A 12,500-nucleotide genomic window follows, 5' to 3' on the forward strand; every position below is an offset into this window, starting at 1 on the left:
CCTGGCCCTCTCTCTCGGAGGAGGTAGCTATTAGCTAGCACGAGCGCTAGTGAGTAAGCAAAGACAATAGAGATTAGATAGGGGCAGTAGCTGTTGGACTATGTCGTTTCTGGCTTTGGCTAGGAGTTTAGTAACAGTATGCCCCCCGAAAGAGGTGAGGTGTGTGTACTAGTTTGAGGTGTTTTTCTATCTGTATCGTAGAGAGGGGGAGTTGGGGAAAGGGGCCATGGAAGGACTCTGGACTGGGAGGGGTGTCACGACTGTAGTGGTTGTTATTGATTTTGCATAAGTTAGCGGTTCTGCTACCGTGTGTGGTTATGCGTGGAAAGCAAGCAGTGTAACAGCATCAGTGTGTTGCATCATGGTTTCACTATCGAAAACATCATTGTACTAGTACAACAAAGTTGTAACAGTATTGTATGTGCATGTATGCTACTGGGAGTGTGTGTGTGTGTGTGTGTGTGTGTCTGTGTGTGTCTTTGTGTGTGTGTCTGTCTGTGTGTGTGTGTGTGTGTGTGTGTGTGTGTGTGTGTGTCTGTCTGTGTGTGTGTGTGTGTGTGTGTGTGTGTGTGTGTGCGTGTGTCTGTGTGAGTGTCCGTGTGTCCGTGTGTGTGTGCGTGCGTGTGTGTGTGTCTGTGCGTGTGTGCGTGCGTGTGTGTGGGGGAGACTGGCAGTAACCATGGTGATCTCTACAGATGCCATCTCATCTGGGGACGATGAGGACGACACGGAGCGTTCGGAGGACGTGGGGGCGGACGGAGAGCAGATCAGTGAGTATGGGGGGAACGAGGGAGGAGGAGAGGAACAAGGAAGGAGGAGAGGCACCGCGCAGATACACAGCTTTACTTTGAGGCCATAGCTGCTGTTGTCCTCTGTAGTGGGGGCTAGGGGCTTTCCTATTCTAAACCCTTTCCTCTTTTCAAGTTCAGGCAATGTCCAACTCTACGCTGTTTGCAACTTTAGTTTTTTTGGAGATCTCCTCTTCCCAGCAGTCTACCACTTGTCCCTGTTGTCAGTTCCGTGCCCGCTGTTACACAAGACTAGAAAGATCTGGGCGCAATTTAGGAGGCACTTTGGTGTTAACAGACAATCCTCTTATTCCCCAATATGTCGCAATCGCTTGTTTAAACCGTCAGCTGTGTGCTGACTCCAAACTGTGGTACTCCAATCCTGGTCTGACAAGGGAATTAGAACGGTCAACGATTTCTATAGCAAAGGGACTTTCTCCTCATTTTCAGACGTGTATGAAAGACACAATGTACCTGGATCTCATCTATTTCGCTATTTCCAGATTAGACATTTTCTACAAGAGCGATCTCCAGAATTTCCAAACCACCCAACTCACTCTGAAACCGACTCCATCCTCGCCCTGAACCCCCAATGGAAAGAGCCTAACTCCTCCTGTCATACACACTGAAATAGACTCCATTAAACCCCAAACATCCAATAACCTCACAGCCGCGTGGGGGGAGTGGGATTTGGGGGTGTAGATGACGGACGAGATGTGGGAGAGGGTGTTTGGGCTGGTTCATAACTCTTCGATATGCGCCAGACATAGTCTCATACACTGTAAGATTATACATCACACTCATTACACACAATGCCAGATTAGCAAGGATATTCCCTGGCACAAGCCATGCATGAACCGCTGTGGACAATCACTGGCAGATCTGGTCCACATGTTCTGGACCTGCCCCCTGCTTAACTGACTTCTGGACAGACGTTTTTAAATCATTTACGGGGGATATCAGAAGTGGATGTCTCCCCCGATCCTCTTACGGCCCTGTTTGGTGTTCCCCCTGGGACCGACCCCTCCCCTCCCCGTATCTGACTAGATTTATGTCCTTGTCTTCTAGCTAGACGTCTCATACTTGTTAAATGGAAACACGTTTTAACCACCCACACACACACACTAGATGGATCAAGGATGTACTTCAACGCTTCGTTAAACTAGATCAGAAGATCTAGATTTTGTTCCCTGAACGAACGGGTCACTGAGAAATTTAGAAAAAAATATGGAGGACATCCTTTTTGTTGTTTTGTTTCTTGATGTTTATTGGGATGTTGTTGTCTGCGGTGTGGGAGAGAGGAGGGGGAGAGAGGAGGGGGAGAGAGGAGGGGACGGATATTCATGATTGTCTTGTTAAGTTGAGTAATTGAATGACTATGCTGGACAATTTTAAAACCCAATAAACAATGTAAAAAAAAAAAAAAAAAAAACTTTACAAAAAAGAAACAAAAGAAAAAAAAGATATAGTGAAGATTTACAGGGAAGTAAGGAGGAGAGGGTGTGTCAGCAGGACATGGGTTCGACACGGATTCGAACCCATGCCGACACGGGCACAGTGTGTACTGTAGACCATGGTGCTAGACCACTGACGTTCGTCACTTTTAATTCACGAGATTTCCGAGTAAACACATTTCGATGACGAACTCATGTCGAGAAATCTGTTTTTCTACGGCTGTGATGCGTGCACGGTTTGTTAGTTAAAGCGGTCGTCTCATATACGTACAAACGTTCACACATAAGATATCAGCTATGCCGTTCGTTGCGTTCCTGTCTTATTTCCTGAGGTTGTCGAGGGGTGTGCTGTGAGTGTGTGTGTGTGTGTGTGTGTATGTGTGTGTGTGTGTGTGTGTGTGTGTGTGTGTGTGTGTGTGTGTGTGTGTGTGCTGTGAGGGTGTTGTTGGTGAGGAGGGTTAGTGAGCAGAGGCGCCCTAGGGGAAGAGGAACATTCCTGACATTCCTCCGCCGCCCGGCGTCTCTCAGGTAGTCAGGCTGCGAGGAGCCAGTCAGCTGGGCGAGGCTCATCCATCAGCTGGGAGAGGGTCAGACTCATCCGCTGTGGAAGCCGCCCATCTGGACCCGGGTTAGAGACCCGATTGGAGATGTGTGTGTGTGTGTGTGTGTGTGTGTGTGTGTGCGCGCGTGTGTGTGTGTGTGTGTGTGTGTGTGTGTGTGCGTGCGTGTGTGTGTGTGTGTGCGCGTGTGTGTGTGTGCGTGTGTCACAGTGCTGCAAGTGAAGATGAGGGTTTCCACAATAAAAATTCTCCACACACACACACATACACACACACACACACACACACACACACTGCACCTCTCTGTGAGCCCTCCTCCACCTCCCCCACTTTTTGGTTTGGCTGTAATTGCCTGAAATCCATTAAATATGGGGGAGAGAGAGAGAGAGAGAGAGGGGAACTCTGCAAGGGAAAAATAAAGGGTGAAAAAAAAGCACAGTTTCTCTGGTGGTAATAAGCTGTTTGAAAACAAAGCAAAAGCTGTTCTGGCAAGCTGCTCTGTTGAATTTTCGCGTGGAGTGTTTTTTTTTGGAAATTCAAAACCCCTTGAATATTAAAACGAGAGAGAGAGGGGGAAGAGAAGGGGGAAAGAAAGGGGAAGGGGAGCCTTTTAACTAGAGAGCTCTGGTTTGGATCAGCCCAGCACTTCTCTGTGTACACTGTGTATGAGTCTGTATGGAGTATGTCTGTGAGGAGTATGTCTGTGAGGAGTATGTCTGTGTGGAGTATGTCTGTGAGGAGTATGTCTGTGTGGAGTAGAAGAAGAAGAAAAACAAGGAGAAATTGTTGAATTGTCATCTCAGGGTTACAGTACCAGAGGGGACATGTAAAGCCCTGTGTAGGGATCATGTTTTTGTCATTTGTGTGCTGAAGAGAATAATATGCTGTACTGAAAACAAATTCCACCGGCTTTTTGGTCGTGTGGCTAATAAACTGTCTATCTGTCTATGCAAGGGAGCTTGGTTTTGGGTGGCAGCATTGATGTCGTTATTGGGTGAGGATGCATGTCGTGGGGATCCACTCAAGTTGTACTTGAAGTTATTGAGCAAGATCATTTCAACTAAATATCAGACTACTAAAGAATGAAGTGTGGACATCAGAGGCCGTAGGGTCGTAGGGCCACACAGTCAGTCAGTGAGAGTCATCTGGTCAGAGGTTCGGGGGGGCGGGGGGGGGTCGTGTCCTTTGAAGTCCAGCACCTCCGGACAGAGGGCATGGGAAACGCACCCTGCGCTCACCCTTCATGGCCCGCACTCATCCTCAGACGCAGCTGCCACTCTGGGGGGGTCAAAGTTCACCATGGGGGAGACAAACCCACCGCGGGTTAGTCTCCCTCCTAATCTGTCTGTCTGTCTGTCTGTCTGGAGACGTGTTGAAAGAGAGAGAGGAGAGATTGAGAGAGAGAGGAGAGATTGAGAGAGAGAGAGGAGAGATTGAGAGAGAGAGAGAGGAGAGATTGAGAGAGAGAGAGGAGAGATTGAGAGAGAGAGGAGAGATTGAGAGAGAGAGAGGAGAGATTGAGAGAGAGAGAGGAGAGATTGAGAGAGAGAGAGAGAGGAGATTGAGAGAGAGAGAGGAGAGATTGAGAGAGAGAGGAGAGAGAGAGAGGAGATTGAGAGAGAGAGAGGAGATTGAGAGAGAGAGAGAGAGGAGATTGAGAGAGAGAGAGGAGAGATTGAGAGAGAGAGAGGAGAGATTGAGAGAGAGAGAGGAGAGAGAGAGAGAGGAGAGATTGAGAGAGAGGAGATTGAGAGAGAGAGAGAGGAGAGATTGAGAGAGAGAGAGGAGAGATTGAGAGAGAGAGGAGAGATTGAGAGAGAGAGAGGAGAGATTGAGAGAGAGAGAGAGAGGAGAGATTGAGAGAGAGAGGAGAGATTGAGAGAGAGAGAGAGAGAGAGAGAGAGGGGAGAGATTGAGAGAGAGAGAGGAGAGATTGAGAGAGAGAGAGGAGATTGAGTGAATTAGAGAGAGAGAGAGAGAGAGAGAGAGAGCGCATGCAGAGAGGAAGAGAGGTAGCCTACTGATAGTGAGAGTGAGGAGGGAGCTTAAGGAAGCCTCACTAATTATAGTGCGTCCATTCCGGAAGGAAGAGCCGTGTTGTTTACTCACTCGACAGTATCAAAGTATGTGTGTACCGTCCGGTCCTGCATACCGCAGAGCATGATGGGAGGTGTCCTGACAGTGTATTCCGACTGGGTGGGAAAGAGGAGGTTTGAAAGTAAAAAGGAGGTCTAAGAGAGAGAGGGAGAATGACTGGTGTGTCTCAGTGGGTCGAACTCTGACAGAAACAAGGACGATACGGATTGTTCCCTCTACTCTGGAGTCTGTAGTAGTCCTGCCAAGCAGAGGAACTGAGGATGAGGGGGGGGGGGGGATACAGTTTGTGTTGTTGTTCTGGTTGAGAGTTTCTCTCTTCCTCTCGGAGTCCCATCTGCTTATGCAATCATCCTCACAGGTGCAGAGGGAGGGGGTTGGGAGTTTGTCGGGAATCACAGCTGACTGAGAGAGACGGGGGAAAGTGAGAGTGAGAGTTTTTAGAAGAACAAGGCCCAGTTCGGTCGACAGAAACGAGGGTTTAGAACGAGCGAGGGTGATCCGTTTTTTAGGTGTGAACCCTGCACTAACCAAACATCTCTCTACAATCATCGTATAGGCGATGTTTTTCTCCCCCAACGGAACATAATGATTATTCGAGGGTGTAAAAATATCCGCCCGTCCCCCACAACATTCATATCTTCCCAACTGACAGGAGGATAAACTTAGGAAGTATGTTAATTGGAGGAAGTGGAGGAAATAAATGCTATAATGGACTGAGATTAAATTGAACGTGATGGGCTAGTTATACTCTGGGTAATGCCCAGAAACATTCTCTCCTCCTTAGAGCTGATATTAGTTTCCCCCCCAAAGATCCTGTAGCATTCGAAAGAAACATAAAGTATGTTTTTAGTTTAAGCGGTTCAGTGTGAAGCGCTGGGTTGTATTAAACAGACAGGTCGTTCTTTCGAGAGGGTCTGTGGAAAGCGGTTTCGACTTGCCCCCTCAATCACACCTTCCTCTTTCCCCTTCTCTTGGCCAGGGCCCCACACTCTCTCCCCCTCTAGTCTAATGCTAACTGACTGCCTGTGTGTATTCAGGTTCGGACCTCAAACTGAACGGTGTGTGTACAGTATATGTTTATAATATACATACACGTTTTTAGGAGCTCACTTTAGTCACTGGTTGCTCTGTTGTGAGACTTTGGCTGAGCAGGCTGATCTGATTGGTTCTGGTGTTTTTTTAGGGGCGCCCTATTGGACGATGCCAGAGAAGATGGAGAAGAAGCTGCACGCGGTGCCGGCGGCCAACACGGTGAAGTTCCGCTGTGCTGCGGGAGGGAACCCGCGGCCCAAGATGCGCTGGCTGAAGAACAGCCGACCGTTCCGCCAGGAGGACCGCATGGGAGGATACAAGGTAGTTGTAGTTTAGTTTAGTTTATTCAGCACATGAAACATGTAACACATGAAACGGTGAAGGAGGGAACGAAGCCCAGAAGGCTTGTACATAGTTCCACTCCCGTCAATACGTGACGTCAGAATTATAAGGTTCTATCTCCATTATTGTCCAAATTTAGTTTTTTACATAATCTGATCCTTTAGGTGTTTATTAATGCCTGTGTGGTGTTATTTCTAAAATGTTGACATTTTTGAGTTAGTAATTGATAAAATACAAAGGTTCCATCTCACAAAACATAATGGAATGTAAAAACTTTGACGCTCAATATCTCTGAATTACCCTAAACGGAGATAGAACCTTATCATTCTAAACGGAGATAGAACCTTATCATTCTAAACGGAGATAGAACCTTATCATTCTAAACGGAGATAGAACCTTATCATTCTAAACGGAGATAGAACCTTATCATTCTAAACGGAGATAGAACCTTATCATTCTAAACTGAGATAGAACCTTATAATTCTAACCTCACGAATAGCCAAGGTTCAATATACCACAAAGAACACTTAATACATGTAAATAAGATAAAATAAACCCCAAACAATATCATATCCATGGGGCAAAATGGTAGGACAGCACAAACAAAAATATACTGAAAAAAGACACAAGGATACATAGTTTGCTCAGAAAACATCAAGAAAAGAAAAACAAAAATAAGAGCAAAAATCATGGAAAGGTACACGTGAGCTCTCATTGTATGCCAGCACATTGATGCATCATGTAGTTGTACTATTAATTACTTGCAAACACACAAAAGCTGACCCCCATGACTCAAGGTCAGAATTCAAACACACTAGCGTTCTATCGAAAATAGACCAGTCAGTAGTCCTTTTGAGTTTTTGTGAGTCCTACTGATTTCTTTACAATAATGAATGCCATTTAGAGTGTATACATTTCATTTCCTTAAACATCACAAATACACATCGTTTTTGTTCCAACAAAGGGACGTCCAATTGGCTGATTTGTCTTGAACATACCTGAGGCCATATGTCATGGGAAAGTAACACTGGCCGGTCGTGTTTTATTTCCTCTCAGCATGAAACGGTTGCGAGAGAGAGCTCCATCTCATCTGAGAAATGGGAATTCTTCCCCAATGACCGAGTCTATTTAGATTAGAGTTAGTTAGACATTATGGACAGAGAACCCAATCTGAGTTTCACCGACATCATAGTGATATATTTCAGCTTCAACAGTTAGGAATTATAACCGTTTATCCCCCCAATTTACTGCTTCTGAATTATTCACGTTAGACAAGTTGTCCAGTGTTTTCTGCTGATGATGAACGTCCCTATGACTCTTTTTTAGTTAATGGATGATAGTTTATGAGGAAACAGCCACCTCTTTAAGGGAAGTTCAGGAGGAGAATGTTGTTGTAGCCGGTGACTTCTTTCCCCTTTGGCTTTGATCCTGTAAACAGTCTGGTGATTGTGCGGAGTAGACGGCGGTGAACGCCTAGTGTTCAGCAGAGACCGTGGAAACGATCAGGACCTCTTACGCAACCGCGACGGTCAACAAACCAATGAATCAATCAATCAAACAAATCTTGCGTTCGCAGAATGCTTAACCTCGCCTCTTAGGCCAGAATGGTCATTGTGGTCCCGACTCTGCAGTCGAGAGTAGAGGAGGCCAGTGGGTTCAGCCCCGCTTATCTTTGTGCACACAGCAGTCCAGCCACGGCCACAACGGCCTCATATGTGACACGTTCTAATGCTTTGGTCCTCATGTCGGGATCCCATGTAATGATCTGACTTTTCTTTCGAAAAATGTGAACACATTTACGCGTTGTTGAAAATCAACGACACGTCGCTAGCCGACTTACACCGCTTGTTTTGTTTGTGAGCCTGCTAACGATGTAAAGTAGTGTTATAGTTAACTACTGTAGATAGCAGTGGGGATTACTCACCCAATCCATTGTGTTGCAGCGTTTTGGCTTGACTAGCGACTACGTAGTTTGTGTCGTGATTCTCAACAACGTTGAAACGTAGTTCCGTGTTTCAAAAAAGAAAAGTCCGAACATTTTGACGACAGGTCAAACAACAGGTTGCCGACATGAGGACCAAAACACTAAAACGTGTCACATACAGTATGTGGGGGCCTGAACCTGTGGACTCCCACACCAAAAAGCCGAGCTGAGTGCTCTGAATGAAGGAGCGGAGGAGGGTTTCCCCTCAGGTTGCAGCGTACAGAGGTGAGCGGCAGGTATGAGAGAGCCCTCCCCCGGTCCCAGCTGAGGAATTCCTTGGGTGGGGGGTGGGGGGGGTGGGGGGGCTCACGAGTCACCAGAGGCCCAGTCTGTCGCCACCCGCAATATTGTTTTCCACCACTAGTGAGAACAGACCTCCCCCGCCTGTCACTCAGCGACCCTGCCCTCTCTCTCTCTCTCTCAGTTATCTTCCTGCCGTACTCTTTTAGCATCATCTGTTTTTCTCTGTAGCGTTGCTCGCTAACCGTCTACACGACTAGTATTGTTTTCTAAGGTAGGGTGTTCGGGTGTGTGTGTGTGTGTGTTAACTATGACACAGACACAGACACACACACAGACACACACACACACACATGGCGGAATACGTGTAGTTCAGAGTGCCGTAGTGCTGCCACACACACACACACACACACATACACACAGACACACACACACACACACACACATGGCGGAATACGTGTAGTTCAGAGTGCCGTAGTGCTGCCACACAAACACACACACATACACACACACACACACACACACACACAGGGTGACACACACACATATCTTAATGACGTCTCTCCCCACAGGTGCGCCACCAACACTGGACCCTGATCATGGAGAGCGTGGTCCCGTCTGACAAGGGCAACTACACCTGCCTGGTGGACAACGAGTACGGAGGCATCAACCACACCTACACCCTGGACGTAGTGGGTGAGTCTGGGGGAGGGGTAGGAGGTTGTGGGGGGGGGTGGTTCCTCTTTTAGCTAGCAGCAGGGGTTCTCAGTTCTCACGGAGGGGAAGGGGTGGGGTGGGGCTTTGTCTGATGGGGGGGGGATGGGCGTGTGGGGGGGGGGGGGTGTTATTTCTGGATCCCCAGGTGCAGTTTATATGCAGGTGCAGAGCAGGAATGCGGCCGAGGTGTGCCAGGTCTGTCTCTATGGGCAGTATTGATGTATGTTGGTACCGGGCAGGAGGTGGGAGGTAGGAGGGTCCGCCACTGAGGTCAACATAGGGCTGGGCAATATTGACTAAAAATTATATCTCTCTATTTTCAGACTTTTGGGCAATATACAATATATATCTTATATATGTATTCTTTATTTGTTTTTCTTGAAAGTCTGTGTGGCTTAACATAAAGTTCAGTGAAAAAAAGAACAATTATAGAATTCCATTATTACAATTTCTATGAGGCTAGCCTGCCTTGTTTGGAGTTTTTACTCACAGAAGGCAAACCAAATCGTGACTCGCGACAAGTCAACACACCGCTCAGAAATATTTGTTTATGCAGAGAAGAGCTAGAGGATTTCTCTGTAGACAGGTCCGCTAATCTCCTCTGCTCAGAAGTGGGTGAGAGTTTGGCTAACCCTAACCCTAACCCTGGGTATGATCTGGACTCAGGCAGTCGGCCTATGAGGTATTACAGAGGGAGTAAACCACAGAAATATTTAGACATGAGCTAAATGCTAAAACATTTTTTAATAATAATAATAATAATAATAAGGGTTAGGGTTAGTTAAAACATGATTCTCACGATATAGCTCATGGATATTTCCTGCATTTAAGTACATCAATATATCATTAAAACTCAATACACCGTGCACACTAGGTCAACAGTATGACAGCGGCAGAGTTCAGTCTCAACTCACTCAACCCCTCACTCTGTCCTTTGGAACAAGCACGAGTGTGTGTGTGTGTGTGTGTGTGTGTGTGTGTGTGTGTGTGTGTTTGTGTGTGTGCGTAAATCAAATTCTCTGTTTTGCTAAATGAGCAGATTTGTGTGTTTGGACCTTTGGCCACTGTTGTAACGGTCTCCTCCCCTTCTCCATTTTGGGCTTGGACGCCACAACGCAAACAGCGAGCTCACATCAAAGCATTCTGGGCCCTTGGGTCCTCCAGGGTCCATCCCCTGTATGTCTTACTGATAACATATCACAGCAGAATGAGGTTTCTATTGGTGCAGAATTGACCCCCACTATTCCACTGCCCTTACCTAACCTGAAGGATTTCATAAAGCTTTGTCATCGTCTCCATGGTGATAGGGACTATTGTCATCGTCTCCATGGTGATAGGGACTATTGTTCAGAGTCAGACAGAGATGGAGGAACCCGCGCTGCTCTGTACTTTAATTTTCTCTGTGGTGGCCTACACACTCACACACACACACACACACACACACACACACACTCACACACACGCACACACACACACACACAGCACGCACACAGGCACACACACACGCACACACACTCACACACACACACACACACACACACACAGGCATGCACACACACACAGCACGCACACAGGCACACACACACACACACACACACGCATACACACACACACACACACACACACACACACACACACACACACCCCTTTCCAGGCCCCTTTCTCTTGGATTAGCTAAAGCTCTCCTTCAGACTCTCTGTTTCTGTTTTTTGTTCTGTTTTATTGCACAGCAGTTAAACCCCTTCTCTGTCTGGCTCCAGACTAACTCCCTCCCACAACCCTCCTCTTGCTTCATTTTGTTCAATTTTAGTGAGTGAAGAAAAAGGGGAAGAAAGAGAAAGAGAGAGAGAGAAAGAAGGGGGGAGGGAGGGTGTGCAGGGCTTGAAGGCAGCTCTTATCAGTCTTTTGGGCCCCAAATGACCCGACAGGATCAGCCATTAAAAACAAGCCTCCAGAAACCAGCCTTTTCTGGCTGAAACTGGCCGCTGAAGGAGTATTGCCACTCAGACAAACACACACACACACACACACACTCACACACACTCACACAGTGTCTCGGTGTCCCAGAGAGTGTAACACACAATGCCGCCGGCCTGTTCACCCACTGGAAGCGCTCCCCTCTTCCCCTGGTCCTCTCCTGCCCTCACCAACGACCCCTCCCTGACCCCCTGGGCCCTGTGTGCCAGGTTACCCAGAGTTCAGTGGTCTAACTCGGGACGCCACAGAATTCTATCTTCCATCCAACCCTCCCCCCTCCCCCTTCCCACCCCCAGCAGCCGTAAACTTCACTAAAGACTTAATTGATAGATTGATTTAGATTTGATACGGCTGAATGGTTCGCAGTATCACAGTATCCCGCCAATAGCTTATATAGTGTGTGTGTGTGTGTGTGTGTGTGTGTGTGTGTGTGTGTGTGTGTGTGTGTGTGTGTGTGCATGGGTGTGTGTGTGTGAAAGGCGACCGATGGTTATATAGTGTGGAGATTAAGGGGAGCGTGCTGTGTTCAGGTCCTGTGGAACACTGTGACTGTGTCGCCATGGAGACTTGGCTGTGGCCCAGAATTCACCACCGCTGTGCTACATCGCTACTTCGCTAACCCTCTGGGTTATGTCTCTCCAGCAGTTAAACATGATCTTATCTATATCTGGGGTAGGGATAAGGGGTTAGATATTAGATGAATAGAAAATAAAATACTTCTTTCTTTCACTTCTTTCCCTCACTTTCAGTGGCACAACTGAAGCAGTTTGTTTGTCTGCGAGACCGTGGGCGGGAATTGTCTCGTTTCATCTGACAGAAGCAGATCCCGCTCTTTCATTCACTCACTGTCACTGTCACAAATCACTGCCTTGTCAAACATTTGCTCGGCTGTCATAATATAGATATATAGATCTATTTTAAATGATGCACCTCTGTATGGGGCCAATTATCTACCGTGTGTGTGTCTGTCAACACTGTCTCCCTGTCGCTTTAGGTGACAATGTCTGTGTGACCCTGTGTGTGTGTCTGTGTGTCTGTCTGTCTGTGTGTGTGTGTGTGTGTGTGTGTGTGTGTGTGTGTGTGTGTGTGTGTGTGTGTGGCAGCACCATGGCACTCTGAACTCCACGTGTTCCGCCTGGCTACTCTCCTGACAGCCTTTCATGTGGCGGAGGAGAAAGGAGGAGAAAGGAGGAGAAAGGAGGAGAAAGGAGGGAAACAGGGCTGAGGTTTTTTCTCTCCTTCCCCCTTTTCTCTCCCTCTCTTCTCCCTCCTCTCTCTCCTCTCCCTCCTCTCTCTCTCCTCTCCCTCC

The 12,500-nt window shown here is 47.4% G+C and overlaps 1 protein-coding gene across 3 annotated transcripts in view; it reads left to right on the plus strand.

The window, feature by feature from the left end:
• fgfr2 (fibroblast growth factor receptor 2) overlaps window positions 1-12,500 on the plus strand; it is a 56,391-nt gene that overhangs the window by 14,933 nt on the left and 28,958 nt on the right. For 2 of the 3 annotated variants that reach the window (XM_080548754.1, XM_080548755.1), the window contains 3 exons: window positions 696-770; window positions 6,083-6,252; window positions 9,070-9,193. In XM_080548754.1, coding sequence (XP_080404880.1) covers window positions 696-770; window positions 6,083-6,252; window positions 9,070-9,193 — 369 coding nt within the window. The remainder of the gene's footprint in view (window positions 1-695; window positions 771-6,082; window positions 6,253-9,069; window positions 9,194-12,500) is intronic. The other variant, XM_080548756.1, reaches the window with a different exon arrangement.

This window comes from Nansenia antarctica (assembly GCF_963989245.1).
Source record: "Nansenia antarctica genome assembly, chromosome: 1".
Classification (NCBI taxonomy): domain Eukaryota; kingdom Metazoa; phylum Chordata; class Actinopteri; order Argentiniformes; family Microstomatidae; genus Nansenia; species Nansenia antarctica.